Source organism: Lacerta agilis, chromosome 2 (genome assembly GCF_009819535.1).
Source record: "Lacerta agilis isolate rLacAgi1 chromosome 2, rLacAgi1.pri, whole genome shotgun sequence".
Taxonomy (NCBI): domain Eukaryota; kingdom Metazoa; phylum Chordata; class Lepidosauria; order Squamata; family Lacertidae; genus Lacerta; species Lacerta agilis.
Genome location: NC_046313.1, coordinates 38,829,630 through 38,850,836, shown reverse-complemented (window position 1 = coordinate 38,850,836; position 21,207 = coordinate 38,829,630). Strand labels below are relative to the sequence as shown.

Genomic DNA, 21,207 nt, shown 5'->3' with positions numbered 1-21,207 from the left:
AGATCTATAAAGTCAATTTCCCTATAACTCTTAACTTATGTAAATACCCTTAATACACATGTATTTTTCGACAGTGATATTGTCTCTTGGTAGAAAATGCATTTATGTATGAAGTGACCCTGATGTTAATATTATCGGTGAGCATTGCAAGAGGAAAGGCTGCTTTTAAAAGTAATTTATTTATAACCCGATTCCATCTCGAATGGTTGGGTCTGGTTACAATTTTGTGGGCGGGAAAATAAGCATAAACCCCCACTGTAATGGAATAAATAGAATAAAGCAAGAGGTCAACTTCAAGCAGGAAAATGAAACCTGCAAGTTCTGGCCACCCAAAAGGCAAGTCTTTCAGAAGAAGAAGAAGGGGCAGCAGCTTAGTAGCAGAGCACATGCCTTGCACCTCAAGGCCCCAGTTTGAACCCCAGCATCTCCAGGTAGAGCCATCTGAAGCCCTGGGAGAGCTACTGCTGTCAGTGTCACTAGATGAACTAGTGTTCCAGCCTTAAAAGTGCTTAGGTTCACGCTTTGGGCACTTTCCAGTGGGAGAGTTTTTATAACGAAGACTGCCCCCCTCTGTATTGGCTGTTTTAAGCATGGCACGAAGGTGGGAATGGTGGTGAGGTGCTTCTAGGGGCCACAGAGGATAACAGGGGACAAAACAAGTGTCTTGCCTCTGGCCTTGAGCAGCAATCTTTTTTTTTTTTTTTGGTAGTTTCAGGGAGGAAGAAACCACCACCTTCCAGGGTGAGTACGCTTGATGGTAATTGCCTCCTGGATTCCTCTTCTCCCCTAGGTGGAGAGCTGGCTGAACCGGGTGTTGGACCACATGCGGGCCACTGTGAGACACGAAATGACAGAGGCTGTGATGGCTTATGAGGAAAAGGCAGGGAACAGTGGCTTTTTGACTACCCAGCACAGGTACTACTCTGTTTCCTCTTCAGATGCACGATCCGTGGTGTGTAGGGTGGGCTAAGCATGGTTCTAGGGCAAATCCCATTTTATGCCTTCTTAGCTTGAGTAGCTGTCATTTCTGCTGCACCCTGGGACTCAGCTGTACAGCTGCAAATATAATGTTTTAAATGCATTATACAAATGTGACACTAGATGGCAATGGTGAGCTAATGATAAATTCCATTAAATTATTTTTTTAAAGCATTTCACAGCGTTTTTTTAAATATATGTGTAGATTCAGCCCTGGTCAGTCTTACGATAACTGACCAGTGGTAGCCATTCTCTGAACAGCAGCAGACAGGGAGTTGCTTGCACAGAATTTAGTTGCAGGTAAAACAAGCAACAGTGACAGAAATGGAAAAAGCCCAATATACACAAAGGCCTGGGCAAATTTCACATGCTGATGAAATCACAGCAGTATCCTGGTGAGACACACCTCAGAGCAGAGGACATTTCAAAGGCCACCACAGAGAATCTTCCCACAGGTCTTTAACCCCACAGAATCTCATTAGGTGTAGGGACCCTCGGCAAAGGTTCCTTGCAGATTTTAAAACTTGGGAAGGTCAGTATGAGAGGAGGCATTCTTTTGGTTATTTTGGACTTTAAACCCCATAACACCTTCAATTAGTCCCAGAAGATAATAGGCAACTAGTGCATTTTTTCCTGATTTGATGGGCAGTGTTAGAAATTGAGGTATGAAAGCTAGGAGCTAAATGGCACCTTAAACCTGGGTTATTGGTGCAACAACGGAATGTCTAGGCGCACTTTTTATAACCATAATACAAAGCAGAAAATGAATGAACTGCAGCTGAAATAATATTCATTTTCACATGGTCTAGTCCTTCCCCTGCCACCCCCTAAAAAATATTCTTAAGAGGGTCTCTTCTCGAGTCTTCAGATAGTAGCTGGAAATGGGGAGGCAGAAACAGGTTCTCCTTTTCTTCCACTCTGCATTTAAACCTGAAATCTTAGGCCCAGTACAGCACCCAGAGCTCAGAAACGGCTCGCACTAATGAAATTCCCTATCCGCAAAATGTGCCTAGAACAATGGGAGTTTCAAAGCACTGTCAGTGCTCTGGGGCACCCGCTTGCACCCTTGCTGCGAAATTCTCATCAGGTGCTGCTTCTGGTTGTTAAGCGTCGATTACTTACTTGGCAGTGGTCTGCTTAACAGAGTTCAGGAATGAAGTACAGCCTAATGGATCATTGGGAAGTAGGAGTCCTATGGAAGCTTCCTGTAATACAAAAAAGCTTCTGTAGTCTGAAAAGAACATTAGCACAAGAGCCTTGCTGTGGGGTAAAGCCAGTGGGAGAACAAGGAGCTTGCATATCTCAGATCTTTGCAAACTGGGTGAAAAAGGCAGCGCCTACCCTGGAAGAAACGATGGCTAACAGTAAAGCATTAACAGTTAAACTTTTTATAATTTTCCACCCTCTGCAAACACTCGCTCCAATTTAATAGCTTATGAGCTGGGTCAGTGCTTTAAGAATTGGGTTGCCAGTGACTAAAGATTATCAGATGGTTTTTACAGCTCAGAGGATTTTAGTTTTGCTATAAAGGAAGAAAAGAAAAGCCATTTTCTCCATATGTAATAAATAGAAGCTTGGAGGACATAGCTTTGCCTTTTTATATATATATATATATATATATATATATATATATATATATATATATATATATAGAGAGAGAGAGAGAGGTGGTTGTTTCTCCAATATGGAAATCAAAATTTTCTTAAGAAATTGGACACTGGAAAAAAAAGGTTGGTATTTTCACCAGTTGTTTTTTTTTTAAGAAGTTGAAAATATTTTTTGCTTTAGAACCATTTGCAAAGCTTTATGGCATAGGTCTTTTGCTTACCCTCATTTATGAAAAAGCACCCCCTCCTGATGATTTATTTTGACTTGCAATATTTGTTAACCTACCGTTCCTATCTTTTGACCTTTAAGTGGCAATAATTCTATATATCACATTTTTATGGCTTCTCATAGATTACCTAATGCAGGTGGCCAGTGGGGATGTTCTTGGGATCGGCAATGTTTAAATCCCAGGTTTTATTCTAGGCCATGACTGCATGATCTTTTGTGGCCATAACCCTGTGGGAAGGTATGGCCTTTCAGGCATCTTTTTACTTCAGGGTAACTGTAATTTATCTTCTTCCTTTGGTGGATTTTTTTATTTGATGAGTTGCCATCTCCTGGGAACATTTGCCCATTAAATTGGGAAACACTGGTTAATGCTGGAGAGGGTGTAGTGATGGAAAAAGACAATCTGTCCCAGCTCATGTCTCAGAGAAAATTCCCGAAGTATCTCTGGACTTACTCATCTGTAGCAATTTTATACAATGGCGGAATACAGTACTCCTGTAGTAAAGCATTGTATCACAAGACGAAATCCTTGTAGCCTTTTCAGGAATTATCCACAAATTATTTTTGCTGTCTTTTTGTTTTCTGACACAATTTTTTTTTTACCACATATTTCTTCATGGATATTCTTCTATGAATGAAAAAAAATCATTTTGGGAGGAATTCAGCATCATGCTAAGAAGATTATTACTATTATTATAATTTATTGAAATTATATACCACCCTATACACAGAGATCCCTCTGTTAGGGCAAATATTTTGGGTTGCTGGACAGAATAACCCCCATCTCCTCCCCCACTCCATATGCTGTTCCACGGATTCTCCTGACCCCTCTGACACAATTCCGGTGTGTGGGGGGGGGCAGAAGGAGAGGGAAGGAAAACTCTGTTGCTGAAGCAGAAGCCCCTCCACAGGGCTTCCATTGACGGCACTCATTAGTTGAATCCCACCCCTTAGACCCTTGTGGCCTAGAAATCCACCCTTTATTTCTGTCTTTGCAAAGTATTCTGAGTTTCTTTCTCTTTCCGAGGTGGCACTCACCTGTACTCAGATTTGGTGGACCACAGAGGTTGGGATTGCCTTTGCCAGGCTGGAAGAAGGCTACGAGAATGCCATGAAGGAGTACTACAAGAAGCAAGTGACCCAGCTGAACACCCTCATCACCATGCTCATAGGGCATCTCTCAAAGGGCGACAGGCAGAAGATCATGACCATCTGCACCATTGACGTGCATGCTCGAGATGTGGTGGCCAAGATGATCGCTCAGAAGGTTTGTCGCACAACACAAACAGCTGGATCTCTTCCATACTGTTTTCTCTCAGGATTACTGAGTAGGGAGCTTGTGCATTGCTAGAGAAGACGAGTAGCTGGCTAAACCAGCAATGGGATTACTTTGAAGCCATGCTGCCATTGCTGTTTGCCCTTTTTACATCCTAACTCAGGGTTCCTCAGGCCAGCTTTCTCAAAGTTAGGATGGTGATACACTGAATTCATCCTGGGATACAGGAGGGAATGTTTGGTTCTTGTTCCAGGTGAGAGCTGGGGTGTGAGTCACGTCTAGTTTTTGATTCGGGTCTTTGAGGTGGGTCAAAGGCGTTCTGTGTCTTAGCTAAGGTAGTGTGGATATGGGATTGGGGCTGTCACCCCTGTGGTGGCAGGTAAGAGTAGAGTAGGTTGGAGGAAGGCAAGTAAAAGCAAAGCCCTTGCCCACTCTGCTTTATCTGCTGTATTTCAGAATCTGGGGGCACTGGTCAATTGGCCCCCTGGCCTGGTCATGTAGTTGCTAAATGCCAGGCCTGTCCATAATACATCATTGATAATCCATTATTTGATTGTGTATGATGGGGTAGACTTGTCATGCATAACTTCGGCTTTGGCAGATGGGCTGGGTGGTCTATGCTGACCCAGCTGGGTGCTCGGTGCAGCACCATTCCAGGTCAGAAGGGGAGGGAGGAGGTGTTACAGTCATCCATAAGAATTTCATTGTCCTTACCAGGAGACCAACTGGCAATGTGTGTGGGTTTGAGGGGTTGTTGTGGTGTTTGGAGAGAGAGGCAGCACGGGGATGTCACTAATGTACCGTCTACCCCACTGCTCTGCAACCTCCCTGACTGAGCCGGTGGATGAAGTCTTGGATGTGGTGTTGGAGAACCTTACACAGTGGGGTTTTTTTTGGGGGGGGGACTTCAGTATCTATGCTGAAGCTGCCTCAAGTGGACCAGCTTGGGACATCATGGCTTCCATGAAAACCATGGGGCTCTCTCAGTACATTAATGCTCCAGCATGTGTAGCTGGGCATGCCCTTGACCTGGTCTTTGCCTTAGAGTGGATTGCTAATGCTCCATTGATTGGAGAGCCCACCATTCCCTGGAGAAGTTTGGCCTGAATGTAGCTACTCCACTTTCAGGGATGGGGGACCCACTGTGTTGGTCCGCCCTCAGAGGCTGATGGATTCCTGAATGCTCTAGGGGATTTTCCACCAGACCTGACTGGCACTCGTCTCACTGTGGAATGGTGAGATGTACAAAGCCATTGACATCATTGCCCCCAAGTGCACTCACCATCACTGTGGAGCATGTAGGTCACCTTGGTATTCCAGCTGCACCATTTGCCCCTCCACAAGCTGTTTTATGTCGATTTTCTGCTCTGCTCTTGAAGGTGGACAATGCACAGGTGTTTCTTTGGCTGTCTCAACTCCGACACAGGTGGGCAGATGAGGAGAAGCACTGTTATGCAAACATTTGTGATGCACAGTTTCTATATTCCTATGAGTACCTTGGGAACACACCCCGCCTGGTCATCACTCCTCTGACAGACAGGTGGGTATCTGGAAGGGCTCAGACAAGGGACAGAGCTTTAGTTTGGCAGCTTGTTGCAGAATCTGTTCTCCCCACCCTCCTATTTTGTTTTTGCAGGAATTTGCTATTTCTGATGTGCAATTCACAAAGCCTTGATGGTTTTGCAGGTCCATTCTTTTCTTTTTTTTAAGGATTTTGTTTTTTTAAGGACAAGGTTTTTAATAGTGCTGTGCTGTTTTTGCTGTTTTTATTATCTGCATTTCAATATATTTGTTTTTATATTGTTTTGATTTCTATTACAGTTTAATTGTTTTTCAAAATGATTATCTTTTATATGTTTTTAGGCTTTTATGTGCTTTTTTCTGTCTTGTTTTAATTTGTGTAAGTTGCCTTGAGTTCCAATATGGGAAGAAGGCAGGATGATGATGATAATGATGATATTTTCCTTCCTCTCTGAAGATGCTACATCACCCTCACCCAGTCCTTGCACCTAACTATGAGTGGGGCTCCTGCAGGGCCAGCTGGCACTGGGAAGACAGAGACTACCAAGGATCTTGGGCGAGCTCTTGGCATCATGGTGTATGTTTTCAACTGTTCAGAGCAAATGGACTACAAGGTAACTTTTAAGAAAGTCAAGAATAATAGCATACCAGTAAGATTCTATGTAGAGAGAAAGAGAGGTAACTCAACTAAATGCTGGTTCATTAGGGAAGTTTCTCTTAAAAGGTATGGTGAGGACTAGAAATCCAAAACTGCAGAAAGCTAAATATAATCACTGCTACACATTTTTGTTTCTTTGGAGAGACCGCATATATAGTTAGTTTTGACATACTTTGCATTCCACTTTCTTGGGGGTGCAATCCCACTCGGAAGTTTTTTCCCTGCACAATCTGCATTGATTTGAGTGGGATTTGCACAAAAACGGAGTAGCGCTGTGGTGAATCATGGCTGTTTCTGACAACACTCAAGCTTTGCAGTTCTCCCCAGGGCAGATTTATTCTCCTTGTTCACTTCTGTTCCATTTCCCAAAAGCTTACTATTTTCCCTCTTGTGGGAAAATCAGCTGTGGGGCCTTATCCAGTTCTTTGCTTTAAAGAACGGAGTTCCCAAAATATTTGAAACACTTGCAGGATCCATCAGCGGAATTGCGGCATTCTGAGGGGATTGCCTCAGCATCTTACCTGGAAATGAAACTGCCTCACCTACCATTGCTATATCGTGGCCAACAGACAGTGCTAGACCCAAGTACACCTACCTTCAGTGCAGTCAGCATTGTGTGTTGGCAGCAGCACAGCAAAATTAGGTGGGTCTGTTTCACTTTCAAGTCAGGTGCTGAGACAACAGCCTTTCACAGGTGGACGCCATCCTGTTTTGAAATCAAAGCTTAAGAAACATTTCATTAAACTAGAGCAGGGATGAGGAACATCTCTCCCCCCCTGCCTGCTAGTCCACAACTTCCATCATTCCTGACTACTGACAGTGCTTCCTGGGACTTATGGGAGTTGTAGTCCAACCATGTCTGGAGGACCGCAGGTTTCCCACCCCTTGTCTAAATGGCTCTTCATTGCTTCTCATTGATCTAAGTAAGCGACCCTAGAATTATTCCTTCATCTATTTGAGCTCGGAGTGCTGTCAGCCAGTACCAATCATCTTTAAATGGGTGGTTTGCATATAGGTAATAAAACTGTACAATTGAGAAACCCATCCAAGTTCATCCTTCCTGTTATTAGCTTCCGCCTTCTGTTCCCTTGCTCTTTAGAAATTGCCTACAGAACAAATTGCTCATGAGACTGGAAATTGGTTGTATACACTTTTCAATGAAAAAAAAAATAGGTGGGTAATTCTGCTGTCCTTTCCCCTTCTTTGTTGCAGTCCTGTGGGAACATTTACAAAGGCCTTTCCCAGACTGGTGCTTGGGGCTGTTTTGATGAGTTTAACAGAATTTCTGTTGAAGTCTTGTCAGTGGTGGCTGTACAGGTAAGTAATAAGTAGGAAAGTAGTGTAAGGCAGAAATGTACCTTGATATCTTGTCTGCATTTGGATGTCACACAAAACTATGGTTTGGTGAGACATGAATGAGCCTAACCTCCTCCCGGGCTCTCCTCCCCTGCCTCCTGCATGGCCTTCTGCTTCTGCTTTCGATTAATCATGGTTTATTGCTGTGTCCAGACTGACAAACTGTGGGCAACGTTAACTATGGTTCATTTAAAATAAGCCGACTTCAAACTACGGTTTCTGAAGCAGGCTTGTTAAAACTGGCCATAGTAAATCTTAACCACAGTTGCAGTCCAAATAATGTGTCATGCTGTGGGTAAAGCAGAGTGGAAGCAAAGGCTTTCAAGCTATTTCTCCTCCTGGCTGCATGGAAGGAAGAGAGAGTGCAAGCCTGGAAGGAGGCAAGGCTCCTTTATGTCTTGCTAAACCACATATTAGTGTGCTGCCCAGAAATGGCCACTGTTTTTATGTTATTCGTTCTATTTCCACCTTTCCACTGATCAGTCTTTGAGAGAGCTAACAATAAAAACGGATTAACAATAAAATATAAACACAATCCAATGGAAAAGGACAACAGTGACAAGAGCAGAAAAGCAAGTAACCACCAAAGGCTGGAGAGGACGATGTGGTCTGAAGCTGGCATCTAAAACATAAGAGTTAACGCCAAGTTAATCTTCCTTGGGAGGGTATTCCATGACTGGGGCACCACCTCAGAAAAAGCCCTATGCCTGGTTGCCACTTACCAAATTTCCTCAAGATAGGGTTACCTGGATTCAGAAGAAGTGGGGGGTGGCTTGGTTTACTGGTTTTAATATTGCTTTTAACGTATTGTGGTTGTATTATTTGGAAATGCAATTCGGTCCCATTATAAGCATAATTCCTCTTTTATTTCTTTGCGTTCCAGTGCTTGACAGCTGTTGGGTGAGGTAGGAATTCTGTATATCAGCTTTGCCTGCTTCCAGGTGCAGAACTGGTGTCATAAATGGATTAAGAACCTGGAAGCTGTAGGGTACTGAGAGGAACAGTAGCTGAGGGACATTTGATCTTGCTATAGGGACACACTCAGTAGAAATAGAGATCATAATGCTTCTATGGCAGTTGTAGCATAGCTATATGCCCTTCCTCCTTTCTGGACAGGTAGCATGGACAGTAACTCTTGCTTTAGGCAGTGTTATTTGGCAAAGGTATGTACAGTTGCAAAGTGCTGTGTACAGAAGTGCTCTGTGAAAATATGAGGCCTGTGCATTTTAAAAAGCCCACGTAGTGATAATTAGACACTGTTGAGCCTGTTAATGTGCACTGCCCAGGAAAAGATACAAAAGGGTATTATCTGGTTAAAGGAGAAACGGTATCCTCAGACAAGAAGTCCCTAGTCGATTCAACATTACATGTTTTTTCTCCATTAGTTAGACTACTGAAATAAAATAAGCGGTGCCACTGTAAATTTATCATTGTGGTTTTAAATACAATTTGGAATGTTAATGTGATGGTGGGGAAAGCCCTAATCAGATGCTTGTCTTGTCAAGTGTTGAGTGTCTTGTCAAGTGTTGGTTGTGTTTGAAGACAGCCTGTTAATACAGAGATTCTCTCAAGCCAGTAAACATGGCATTGATGATCTGTTTCTCCTCTCAGAAAGCAGCACAACAGGAAAAACATTCTTGACATTAAGCCCTCCAAAGAATAATAGTCAAGACGATGAATCTGTGCTTCAGAGGTGCAAGCCACACAGCAGAACAAAACAGGCCATAAAGTTAGCAAGTCATGTATGTTGTAGTACTGTAGATGTGCTAGTCTTGCTATTAAACATTCAAGGCAGCCACTTGCAAAATCTCACTTAACTTCCAGGTCAATTAAAATTCTACCTTGGATAACTTAGCATGTATAGATATTGCATTGTTGGCCCAAAGCAGTGGGTGTTCTGTTTTAATTAGCTGTTAGCCTTGAATATACTCCTATGATGTTGGCTATGCAGAGCCACCACACAGGGGGATAAATGTATGCTAGAGACATTTTTTTCATGGCATGAAGGATTTTCATTTCTTTTATCCCAGTATCAATAAATCTATATAGCTGCTCCTGCCTCGGCTGGTTTGGAATAGTCCTGGTTTGCAAGGCTTCCTCATTCCTGCTTCCATGGACCCATCCTAAATTTTGTTCCTGGATTGCATGAGAACTGCTCACATCAACAGTCAGGTTCTGTCAATATTAGGCAGGGGTCTTTCTGGCGTGTATTTTATGTTCATGCAACCTTACACGTGGCAGGGGGAAAAAAAGGGCAGAGAGAAATTATTCAGCCCTCTCCCCCCCATTACAACACTACAACTGAGGGCCACCTGATGAAGTTGGCTGTAGTTTCAGGACAGACAAAAGAAAGGATTTCTTCACCTAAAAGCATAATTCATATATGGAATTCACTGAAGCAAGAGGTGGATATGGCCACTGACTGAGGTGGCTTTAAAAGGGAATTAGACGAATTCATGAAGGGTAGGTCATCAATTGCTCATTAACCTTGGAATAAAGTGGAAAATCTTCAGAGGCTATGTGCCTCTGGACACCAGGTGCTGGGGACAAAAAATTGGGGAGGGCTGCTGCTCTTGTGCCCTGCTTCTGGGCTTCCCGGATGCAGTTAGTTAGCCACTGTCTAAAACAGGATTGGAGGAGCCCTAATGGTTTGATGCAGAAGGGGTCATCTTTCGTAGGGGATAAAATTTACAATGACAGAGCCATGGAGCAGGTTTTCTTTTTTTCTTTTTAAGGGAGTACAGTGGCTCATAAGGATACAGTTTGCTCATAATGTGGCAGCAGTCTGAACAGCAATCACTAAAAAAAAGATGATGCCAGCCCTCTCAACCAACAGGAGGCATCTTCTTGCTTAGATATACTGCAGTGTAGATAAGTGCTCAATTCTAATACAGTCATACCTCGGCTTACATTTGCTTCGGGTTGCGTTTTTTTGGGTTGCGAAAGTGGCAAACCTGGAAGTGTTTACTTCCGGGTTTCGCCACACGCGCAGAAGCATTCTGCGCAGTTCGCGCATGCGCATCATGCTTTCTCACATGCGCAAAAGCGCCACTTGGGTTACAGACTTTTCGGGGTGCGAACGGCACCCCGGAACGGATCGGGTCCCTAACCTGAGGTACCACTGTATGTACCATAGTACCACATAGCTTTTTTAGCACACGTTTTATTAAGCTCGCTTTATAAAATCCGTAGAGCTGGAGAGTGAAAAGCCCCATCTTCTTCCATTTTCAGGTGAAAAGCATACAGGATGCCATAAGGGACAAAAAGCAGAATTTTAATTTCCTTGGCGAAGACATTAAACTAGTTCCTTCTGTTGGCATTTTCATCACCATGAATCCTGGCTATGCCGGTCGTACGGAGCTGCCTGAGAATTTGAAAGCTCTTTTCAGGTAAGATATGGATCACGTTCCTTTTAGCCTTCGACATTTTAGTATGTTAAAACATTTGCCTCATTCTTTCCTGCAAGAGTATTTTGTGGTAAGTAACTGTTGTTCCCATTTTATGGAACGTAAACTGAGGTTTTCAGTATACAATCTGGCAGCTTGTCATTGCACTGGAAATTGTACCTGGGACTCCCTGCTCCATACCCAACACTATTCATCACGATATTTCGCTTTGCCATGTGTATTTTATTATACTTGGGCAAGGGCAAATGAACCAGTCACAGTATTTTCCCTCCAAGGTGTAGCCCAGTGCTTAGTCTTCTGGTTTATGGAAGAAAGTGACCAGTCTGGGCTGCTCTGGAGTACACAGGCTATATAAGTGACTCAGTCAGAGCCTTTCATCCGGGTCCTGACTATGCAAGCATATAAGGCTCTTGCTTCTCTATGTAAATACCAGGAAACACCTGTGTGAGTCGCATAGTATCCCTGAAGTTGTGCTTATGGAGCTGGTGGAGATACTCAGGAAGTCATAGTATTTTGAATGTGATCACTATAAATGGGGCCTGGAACAAAATGGTTCAGTGAGAGCTCCTGTTCAGGATACTCAGTTCTTGAGCAAATGCCCCCTCCCAAGGTCAAGGTGCACTTTATCTATGGCCAGCAGAGTTACTTTGGTCCCTGAGGCAGAAAATCCCACAAGCAGCTCTTCCTCTGGCCAGCTGGCTGGATGATGATAAGTATAATGAATAAGTTACAGGTAGGTAGCTGTGTTGGTCTGCCATAGTCAAAAAAAAAAAAAAAAAAGAAGAAAGAAAGAAAGAAAGAAAAGAAAATTCCTTCCAGTCTTAGAGACCAAATAAGTTTGTTCTTGGTATGAGCTTTCATGTGCATGCACACTTCTTGCGTGCACATGAAAGCTCATACCAAGAACAAACTTATTTGGTCTCTAAGGTGCTACTGGAATGAATTTTTTTTTTTTTTATTTATAATAAGTAACTAAATAATTTGCCCCTAAATTGTGATGGAGGGTAAGTGTGTGTGTGTGTGTGTGTGTGTGTGTGTGTAGCTCAGTTGGTGAGAGTGTGGGGCTGACAATGCCAAGGTTGCAGGTTCAATCCCAGTATGGGACACCTGCATATTCCTGCATTGCAGGGGGTTGGACTAAATCAGGCTTCCTCAAACCTGGCCCTCCAGATGTTTTGAGACTACAATTCCCATCATCCCTGACCACTGGTCCTGCTAGCTAGGGATCATGGGAGTTGTAGGCCAAAAACATCTGGAGAGCCGAGTTTGAGGAAGCCTGGGCTAAATGATCCTCAGGGTTCCTTCCAACTCCACGATTCTATGTGAGTAGAAGCCCGTGACTTTTGTGTGGCTGAAATGCAGGCCTCTTATGCAGAAGCAGAACTCTTCATCTGTTGCTTTGCCTGAGGGGTAAAAATAAAACACCCCCCACCCAATGTCTGGATTAGGACAGTCTTGTGCTAGATGGACAAATGGCCTGACCTTGTATAAGGCTTGGTTACATACACTGAGTTTCTCTCCTAGGCCCTGTGCAATGGTTGTGCCAGACTTCGAGCTGATCTGTGAAATTATGCTGGTGGCAGAAGGATTCATAGAGGCTCGGCTGTTAGCTAGGAAGTTCATCACCCTTTACCAGTTATGCAAAGAACTGCTGTCAAAGCAGGTAAGTTGCATTTCATTAGCTGTCCTCTAACATCTGATATCACACGGTATTGCCATGTTCTACTTTTGTGAACATCTCCATGATGCATCTCATGCACATCTACATCTTTCTTCCCTTTTTACAATCAAATATACATTTGTGAACTGCTGCTCTCCATTATTATTTTGCTCCTGCCTGGGATTACGTTGCCATGCCAAATGCATGGGGTGTGTGGTGGCGGGCTAGTGTGAGTCCTGGTGTTCCTAGACCTGGGATCTTCTGCGCACCTCACTGGTTCTCAGGATTTCTGGGTCAGGCCCCTTGGGATTCCACTTCCTTGCTTCACTTCTTCCACCTGACTGTTTCTGTATTGACTGCTTATTGCCTAGAGAGGCTGTACTTTCAAGTCATTCCAGCACGAAGCTGAGGATCAGAGTTAGAGGAAAGTTAATTTGTGTTCCTTTGATAACATGCTGATATCTGCAGGTACACTTCCAGTGTTTGATGTGTGGGCCTTGTAAAAAATACATTATCCCTTCCTCTCTCGCATTAGGATCACTATGACTGGGGCTTACGTGCAATTAAGTCAGTCCTGGTTGTTGCTGGATCTCTCAAGAGAGGAGACCCAGACCGCCCCGAAGACCAGGTGCTGATGCGCTCTCTTCGGGACTTCAACATCCCTAAGATTGTGACGGATGACATGCCAGTGTTCATGGGTCTGATTGGGGACCTCTTTCCTGCTTTGGATGTTCCAAGAAAGCGAGATCTCAGTTTCGAATCTTTCGTGAAGCAAGCTGTGCTGGAACTCAAGCTGCAACCAGAGGACAACTTTGTGCTCAAAGTAAGGTTGCGGCTTTCATCTACCCAAGCTTTAGGCTGCAGGAGTCCTCTGGGATCTTCTTTACTTAACTTTGTTCCAACTCTGCAATTCTATGCTTCTGTGAAAGAGTCTCCTCTGTCTACTGTAAAAAGGAACTTAGCTAAGGGTGTGTGTGCATGAAGGCATCCCTGGTGCATTTTTGTCACATGTTCAGGTTTTTCCACTTTTCACCTCTTTTGCATGTGTGGGGTACCTTTGCCCCCCCCAAATGTTGCTGAACTACAACTTCCATCTTCCCTGGCCATTGGCTATGCTTGCTGGGGCTGATGGGAGTTGTAGTTCAGCATCATCTGGAGGATCTCAGGTTTCCCATATCTGTTTTATCATTTGTTGCCTGTTTCCTGTTCTTGGTTTGTGGCCATTTGTGCATCACATTGCAAGGGACCTTTCTTTTTCTTCTGATGACGAGCGGCCTATTGTGGAGCTTTTGCAGTCCTTGAGAAGCATATCCATTGTTCTGAATTTACATTATGAGAGCAGTCTGGCATGGTTAGTAAAATGGGACGTGGGTACTTTTGTCCACAACATGGTGGTTTTATCTTGTTGGCTTTTTTTGTGTAGGTGGTGCAGCTGGAAGAGCTCTTGGCAGTTCGGCACTCTGTCTTTGTGGTGGGAAATGCAGGTACAGGCAAGTCACAGGTGCTGAAATCTCTCAACAAGACCTATCACATCATGAAGCGGCGGCCTGTTTGGACGGACCTCAATCCAAAGGCGGTTACCAATGACGAACTCTTTGGCATCATTAATCCTGCTACAAGAGAGTGGAAGGATGGTAAGGGTCTTCTCACATCTTCAAAACCTTGGAAGAGAGACGCTTTTCATTCAACTTGCAATAAATTAAAAACAAATAAAAATAAAAATTATCCAGAATGTGTGCTTTGAGAGTTCATTGCAGGTATGAGATTTTTCTCATCACAAGTCAGAACTTTTCCAGCGTTTTCTCTTGCATGTCTCTAGCGCTTTCTGTTTTCATAGATGAGGCTTTCATGAAAAGTAATAACTCGTGTTTCTCTCTGGTGTGCTGTGCAGTACGGCTGCTATTGTTTTTGCGTACTTTTCTCATCTGAACTTTCTTGCAGACTTCTCCAGAGGCACTTTTGTTTTCTTAATTTCCTTGTGTTTCATAAGCACCCCCCCTGCATATTACTCAACTTTTTTGCAAGAAAAATATATTTGGATTTGTAATCTTTGGAATGCATTGTATGGTTCCACACTTTCAGTGCCTGGGCCCCCTGAAGTGTAGCTGTTGCAAGAAGGTGGCCTTTGTGACCTGGAAAGAAGGCAAGGCATGGTTTTTTTTTTAATAAAAAAAAAATCTAATTTGAGGTGCCAGGGAGAGAGAGAGAGAGAACACAGCAGCCTGAGGCCTTACCAGGGTATGTTTCCCAGTCCTCTTTCATGGAAGTTAGTCTGTGCTTCTGTTCAGTTATGGAGTTCCTTGGCCACCCCAAAATATCTAAATGGAAATGGCCTTTCCAGAGCTTTCTTGTCTGTTTTCTACCCTCTGAGACATGTGAACTTTGACTTGCCAGTTCCCTCCCAGGCTTCCTATATAGAGGTTTGGGGCTTCCCCAGGCCCATTTCACTGTTCTTACCCAGTGTGTGTGTGTGTGTGTGTGTGTGTGTTTGTTTGTGTGTAAGCAGGATAGAATGAACCTTGCATAATATCTCTGCCCTAGTTCTAACACCCTCTTTTCTTTGTGGGATTGTCAAACTCCAGGACCATCTATAGAGCATCAAGACCTTCTGGAGTTTCTGCAATTCTAATCTTTGCTGAAGTATCTTCTCTGTCTATCCCTTCCCCCCACTCCCTTATATAAACAGATACTGGATGTTGTATCTTTTCAATACTATATAACCATGCCATTGTTCTCAATGACAGACTCACTAGTATAGGCCAAAGCTTTGTTATCTTCTTGGGTTTGCCAGCTGGCATCCCTGATGTGTCTTATAATTTTAATAAGTGTGAGTGAAAAGCAGCTCAGGAGCATGACTGATGGGGTGTGGCTCAGATTTTCAACTGTGGATTATGAGGAGAATATATATACTATTGTATTACATTCACTTCTGTCATTAGCAATGAAAATATTGAGGAATATAACATCATGTACATAATAGTTCCTCATACTCATAAAAGGCAATTGGGTTATCTTGGAAATACAAAATATTTGAAAGATACTCTGAAATAAGAAATTTGCTATGGTGCTGAGCTACTTAATATGTGGACCTGTAGACATGGAAATATGTTTAACATTGCATAGTATGCTTGCTTTTACATTGTAGTATGAGAGCAGAATGTAGGGCAGAAGCAAGTACATGCTAAATTTGTAACTTTTTGTTAGTACCTAACTGTTTAAAACAGAGGTACTACAAATCCCATAATCTTTGATCCAGATGTTGCTGAACTACAAATCCCATCATCTTTGATCACTTGCCATACTGGCTGGGACTGGTGGGCATAGTTCAGCCACATCTGGACAGACACATCTTAGCTCCTTTTGGTTTGTACCTGCATTTACAAAGGAACTTTCAGGGAAATTATATTGGACAAATAGGAAAAAGGCAGCCCACTGTGTACTATGTCTCCTTTGTCATCTAAACTTCTGAAACTTTTGCTGTGGTTATGTTCTTTCTTTGAAGATGGTGTCATCTTGAGGGCGAGAGGGAGAACAGCAAAGTCATAGTCAAATGCTTTTCATAATCACAGTTCTTCTTCCCCTTTTTGTTCTGAATGGGCGGCCGAGATTTTGTTGTTGTTGCGGTTGCTTCTACTTCTCGGTCCTTAACCATTCTCAGCAGTATTAAGTGGTCTGGGATTATTTTCAATGAGATTATTTGATCACACTTATGCATTATCTCCTGAAGGAGATTCCATTCATACCCTGTTGTTTTCGTAATTATCAAATTTAACTAACTGCATCTAGATTTTGCTTTGCTTGTTCGTATGAAGCTGAATTAACAACAGCGACAAAAACACTCGTACGTTATTAAAGGGAGCGTGCAGAGTCTTCTGAGGATCCCACTCAGTGCCTGTGATCTCTTTAGGATTGTTCTCATCAATTATGCGAGACCTAGCTAATATTACACATGACGGCCCCAAATGGATTGTGTTGGATGGTGATATTGATCCGATGTGGATTGAGTCTCTTAATACTGTCATGGATGATAATAAGGTAAGACACAAGTTTGAGGGCAACGACTGTTCTTGAGTACATAGAATAATCTGTCCTTTGCCAAAAGACACACAGATGTAAAACGTAGGACCAAACTTTCACAACGCTTTTTGTTTCAAGAATCTGAGGGTGGGAACCCTGCAATTTCAGGAACAAAAACAAACAAACAAACCTATAACCAGAAAATGTTACCGCTTGGTATTTGTGCAGTCCCCACCCCATATGGTTCCTGCACCTAGCTGAATGCAATCTGGGAAGATTGTTCAGGGTAGAGACTTGGTGTGTGCCCTACGCCTTTTGTGAGTTATCAAAAGATTGTTTCCAGAAACTGAAAGGGCCTTTAATGCAGAATGCACACTTCCTTCCTGGGATGTTGGCAGGGGCAGGAGCAGCAATCAAGCCCTCTATTGTTTTTTTTTGACATAGTATCAACGGGGTTTTTATGTAAGTGGCATTATTCTCATGCTTTAAATAAATGAGCAGTTGGGAGAAAACTAGAGGAAACCTTTGCAACTCCATATAAAGAGTTTTGGTGTTTCAGGGAAGGTATTGTCCTGGGTTGCTTCTGTAGGCTTCTGAGAAGTCTCTGCGGATCACAGTGCTCTTTGTGTTCCCAACCTCACTGGATCTATCCTTTTGCAGGTGCTGACACTAGCAAGCAATGAAAGGATTCCTCTCAATCCCACCATGAGGCTGCTGTTCGAAATCAGTCACCTGCGGACTGCCACTCCTGCCACTGTCTCTAGAGCAGGTAGATGGCAAGGGAGAGGAAGAGGGTGGCATTTCATTTTGGCATGGTAGAAAGTGAATGGGGGTTAGCTTTGGCCTAAGATTCATGAAGGGAGCCAGGGTAGCCAACCAGCTGCCTTCCAGATGTTTTGGACTACAATCCTCATCAGCCCCAGCTAGCATGGCTGCCATGCTAGTGATGGCAGACACCTTGTCCAAAGACCCAGTTGCTGCTGTCGCTGCATAATCATACGAGATTATTATCATCTTTCAACTACCTATAACTTAGATGTGGAAAAACTGGGTAACTCTCTTGCTGACTTCTGAAATTTCACATTCCCAGGGATCCTTTACATCAATCCAGCTGATCTGGGCTGGAATCCTCCCGTGAGTAGCTGGATTGACAGACGAGAAGTCCAGTCAGAGCGAGCTAACCTGACCATTTTGTTTGACAAGTATCTGCCAATTTGTTTGGACACTCTTAGAACCAGGTACAGTCGAGCACACAGAACAATTCACACAGGTTTGCTTACCACATGTGCATTTATGACCATTTGTCCTAAGTACTACCGTGTTTCTCCTAAAATAAGACACCGTCTTATATTTTTTTCCCCTCAACAAAACACAGTATGGCTTATTTTCAGGGGATGTCTTATTTTAACCGCGTCGCATCGGTACGCTGCATAGCCACGCCTCTCCAGGCTGTTTTAATGGGAGGTGCCGCGTCACTATGGCTTATTTTCGGGGTATGGCTTATTTTCGGGGAACGGCTTATATTTCGCAAATGCATAGAAATCCTGCTATGGCTTATTTTATGGCTATGTCTTATTTTAGGAGAAACAGGGTACATGTTAGCTTCCCCATGTTAGTTTCTTGTTTTGTATTAAAAGAAGTTCAGCATCGTACCTGTGGGACTTGAGAGCTTCTTCCAGTCACAGAAGATGAATGAAGAATGGCTGCCTTCAAAGGATGTCTCTTTGTAGCATATAAGCTACTCTAATGCTTTTGTGGAGGAAGAGCAGAGTACAAGTGTCATAAGTACAGTAAATAATAATTTGCCATTAGGTGTGTCCCTAAGGTTGTTTGCTGCGCAAGGCACTACAGTGACACCTAGTACAGTCAAACCTTGGTTATTGAACGGCTCTGTTTTTGAACGTTTCGGCTGCCGAACACCGAAAACCTGGAAGTAAATGCTCCAGTTTTTGAATGTTTTTTGGAACCCAAACGGCTTCCGCTTGAGTGCAAGAAGCCCTTGCAACCAATCGGAAGCCATGCCTTGGTTATCAAACGTTTCGGAAGTCGAACGGTCTTCCGGAATGGATTACATTCGACAGCCGATGTTTGACTGTAAAATCTGCAGAACAGATCAAGGTGGGATTCAGTTGGCATAGGTAAAGGTAAAGGGACCCCTGACCCTTAGGTCCAGTCGCGGACGACTCTGGGGTTGCGGCGCTCCTCTCACTTTATTGGCCAATGGAGCCGGCATACAGCTTTTGGGTCATGTGGTCAGCATGACTAAGCTGCTTCTGGCAATCCAGGGCAGCGCACGGAAACGCTGTTTACCTTCCTGCCAGAGTGGTACCTATTTATCTACTTGCAGTTTGACGTGCTTTCAAACTGCTAGGTTGGCAGGAGCTGGAACCGAGCAACGGGAGCTCACCCCATCGTGGGGATTCGAACCGCCAACCTTCTGATCGGCAAGCCCAAGGCTCTGTGGTTTAACCCACAGCGCTACCCGCGTCCCACATATAGACCTACACTAATAGAGGCCCCAAACTCGTGTTTTCCTCCAGGGGAAAAAAATCAGCTTCAGAAAAAAGCCATTTTCAGCAAGTGGTAGTAAAGAGGAGAGGGGGTCAAAGTTCAGTGATACAGCACTTGCACTGCATACAGAAGGTTTCTGGTGCAAACCCTGGGATCATCTGTAAAAAGGAGAAAAAAATCAAGTAGCAGGTGATGGAAGAGACCTCTGCCAGAAAAAGGGCAGGTGAATGAGTAACAACTTGCTTTTCCAATTAGGTAAAGCAGGGACCATCACACACACACACGTTGGATTTCTGTTTCTCCACTGTGCAGCTTTTGGAGTCACAGGACTCTGTTTACATTCCAGCACACTGATTGTTGGATCACAGGACGCAGGAGACAGATGTTGCTGTAAACTGTTTCCTGTTTGTTCCTTCTTCTTTGAACTGTTCTCACAGAGAGCAGGCATGTCTTTATGCTGTCCTTCGTAGTTAGAAATAAAAGTAGAATGTAGTACATACTTCTGGCTCATTCTGCTGTGTTATTTGACTCTGCGTATTGGAGAACGTGCCAATGGCTCATCAAAGGCATGGGTCCTTAATCGTGGGAGACAAGGCTGGATGTGTTCCTGATTCATGGCCGGGGAGTTGTCTTCATCCCCATCGTCATTTCCCCACAACACACACACACACACTTGCCCAGGCCATAATGAAACCAACGGCTAGAAGTGCGCTGAAGTTCAGAATGAAAAGAATTGTGGATTTTTTATTTTATTTTTTGCAGCTGTTATCACTACGTTTTCTAACTGCTGCAGTCAGTAAGGCTGTATTATAGCCACAAATAGTGTAGGTAGAGGGAGAAAGGGCCGCTTGATGCCTTGTGTATGCTTCACATGGAGATTTCAGGATGGTTCCAAATACAAGTATATTTTGTACAGCCGTCCGTTCCAATAACTATAATTACTTTTTAGCAAACTGCAGGTCTCTTCCGGCTTCACACCTCTGTAAATGTAGCCTAAACCCATGTAAAATATGAGATGAAAGGGATTATTTTATTACGCTGTTATTTGACCACTTCTGAACTCATTGCGTTTGTGGCAAATCAATGCCCTTAGCAAGGCTTCCATTTCACTTCTTTCAAGAGGATCAAAGTTTTAGAATGGCTCAAACTTATGATTACAGTTATTACTTGGCTGTGTGCTGATGGTATTTTAGCTCTCTGTAGCAGTGGATAAGAAAGATATACACAATGAAAGTTTTAAAATGTTAATGTTCGGAAAGAGGATTTATACGCCTATCTCCTCATATTGTTAAATGGCAGTCATGCTAAATCCAATTAAACTTCATAAGTTTTCAATTCTCCCATTGTAGATTTAAGAAGATTATTCCAGTTCCTGAGCAGAGCATGGTTCAGATGTTGTGTTACCTCCTTGAATGCCTCCTCACCAAGGAAAACACTCCTCCGGATTGCCCCAAAGAGCTCTACGAACTGTATTTTGTATTTGCTGCTGTCTGGGCCTTTGGTGGGTCTATGTTCCAAGACCAGGTAAGAAGATATGTCCTTCTCACAGCAATACTGATTTAATACATCTTCACATTTACAACTAGCAACTGACTGCAAACCTGAGCCTCACCCCCAAAATGGATGGGCCAGAGGATATGATCAGATGTGGTGACTGGTGATCAGTTGCTTGTTGGAGGAACCCCAGAGGTGAATGGTGACCCTTACTGGGAGGTGGGATGAGATGGAGCCTCCACCCAGTGGCAGGGACATCCCTAAAAAAAAAAAGGACTAGGATTATTGAAATCTTTAGTTCCATGTAAGCTTCCTCAGCTCCCCCCCCCCTTTATGTTAGCAGAAACTTCCAGATTTAAATGAGACTTGGTGGTAGCCCTGAACTTGCAATCATATTGTATGCTCACAGTTGCTAACTGCAGTATAACTAAACCGGGCAGTGGTTCTACTTCTGCTAAATTCTGTTAGGGAGGCAGGTGTCCTTGTCAAGACC

General features: G+C 43.5%; 1 protein-coding gene across 1 annotated transcript in view; it reads left to right on the top strand.

Annotated features, from left to right (window-relative positions):
- The first annotated feature begins 795 nt into the window (after positions 1 to 795).
- Positions 796 to 21,207, top strand: part of DNAH9 (dynein axonemal heavy chain 9) — a 146,056-nt gene continuing 125,644 nt past the window's right edge. Inside the window, exons 1-13 of the mRNA XM_033139585.1 lie at positions 796 to 915; positions 3,842 to 4,081; positions 5,470 to 5,630; positions 6,069 to 6,225; positions 7,482 to 7,586; positions 10,857 to 11,014; positions 12,557 to 12,695; positions 13,228 to 13,515; positions 14,116 to 14,326; positions 16,600 to 16,727; positions 17,370 to 17,478; positions 17,800 to 17,947; positions 20,570 to 20,744. Of these exons, the coding sequence (XP_032995476.1) occupies positions 3,926 to 4,081; positions 5,470 to 5,630; positions 6,069 to 6,225; positions 7,482 to 7,586; positions 10,857 to 11,014; positions 12,557 to 12,695; positions 13,228 to 13,515; positions 14,116 to 14,326; positions 16,600 to 16,727; positions 17,370 to 17,478; positions 17,800 to 17,947; positions 20,570 to 20,744 (1,935 nt within the window). The 5' untranslated portion in view covers positions 796 to 915; positions 3,842 to 3,925. The remainder of the gene's footprint in view (positions 916 to 3,841; positions 4,082 to 5,469; positions 5,631 to 6,068; positions 6,226 to 7,481; positions 7,587 to 10,856; positions 11,015 to 12,556; positions 12,696 to 13,227; positions 13,516 to 14,115; positions 14,327 to 16,599; positions 16,728 to 17,369; positions 17,479 to 17,799; positions 17,948 to 20,569; positions 20,745 to 21,207) is intronic.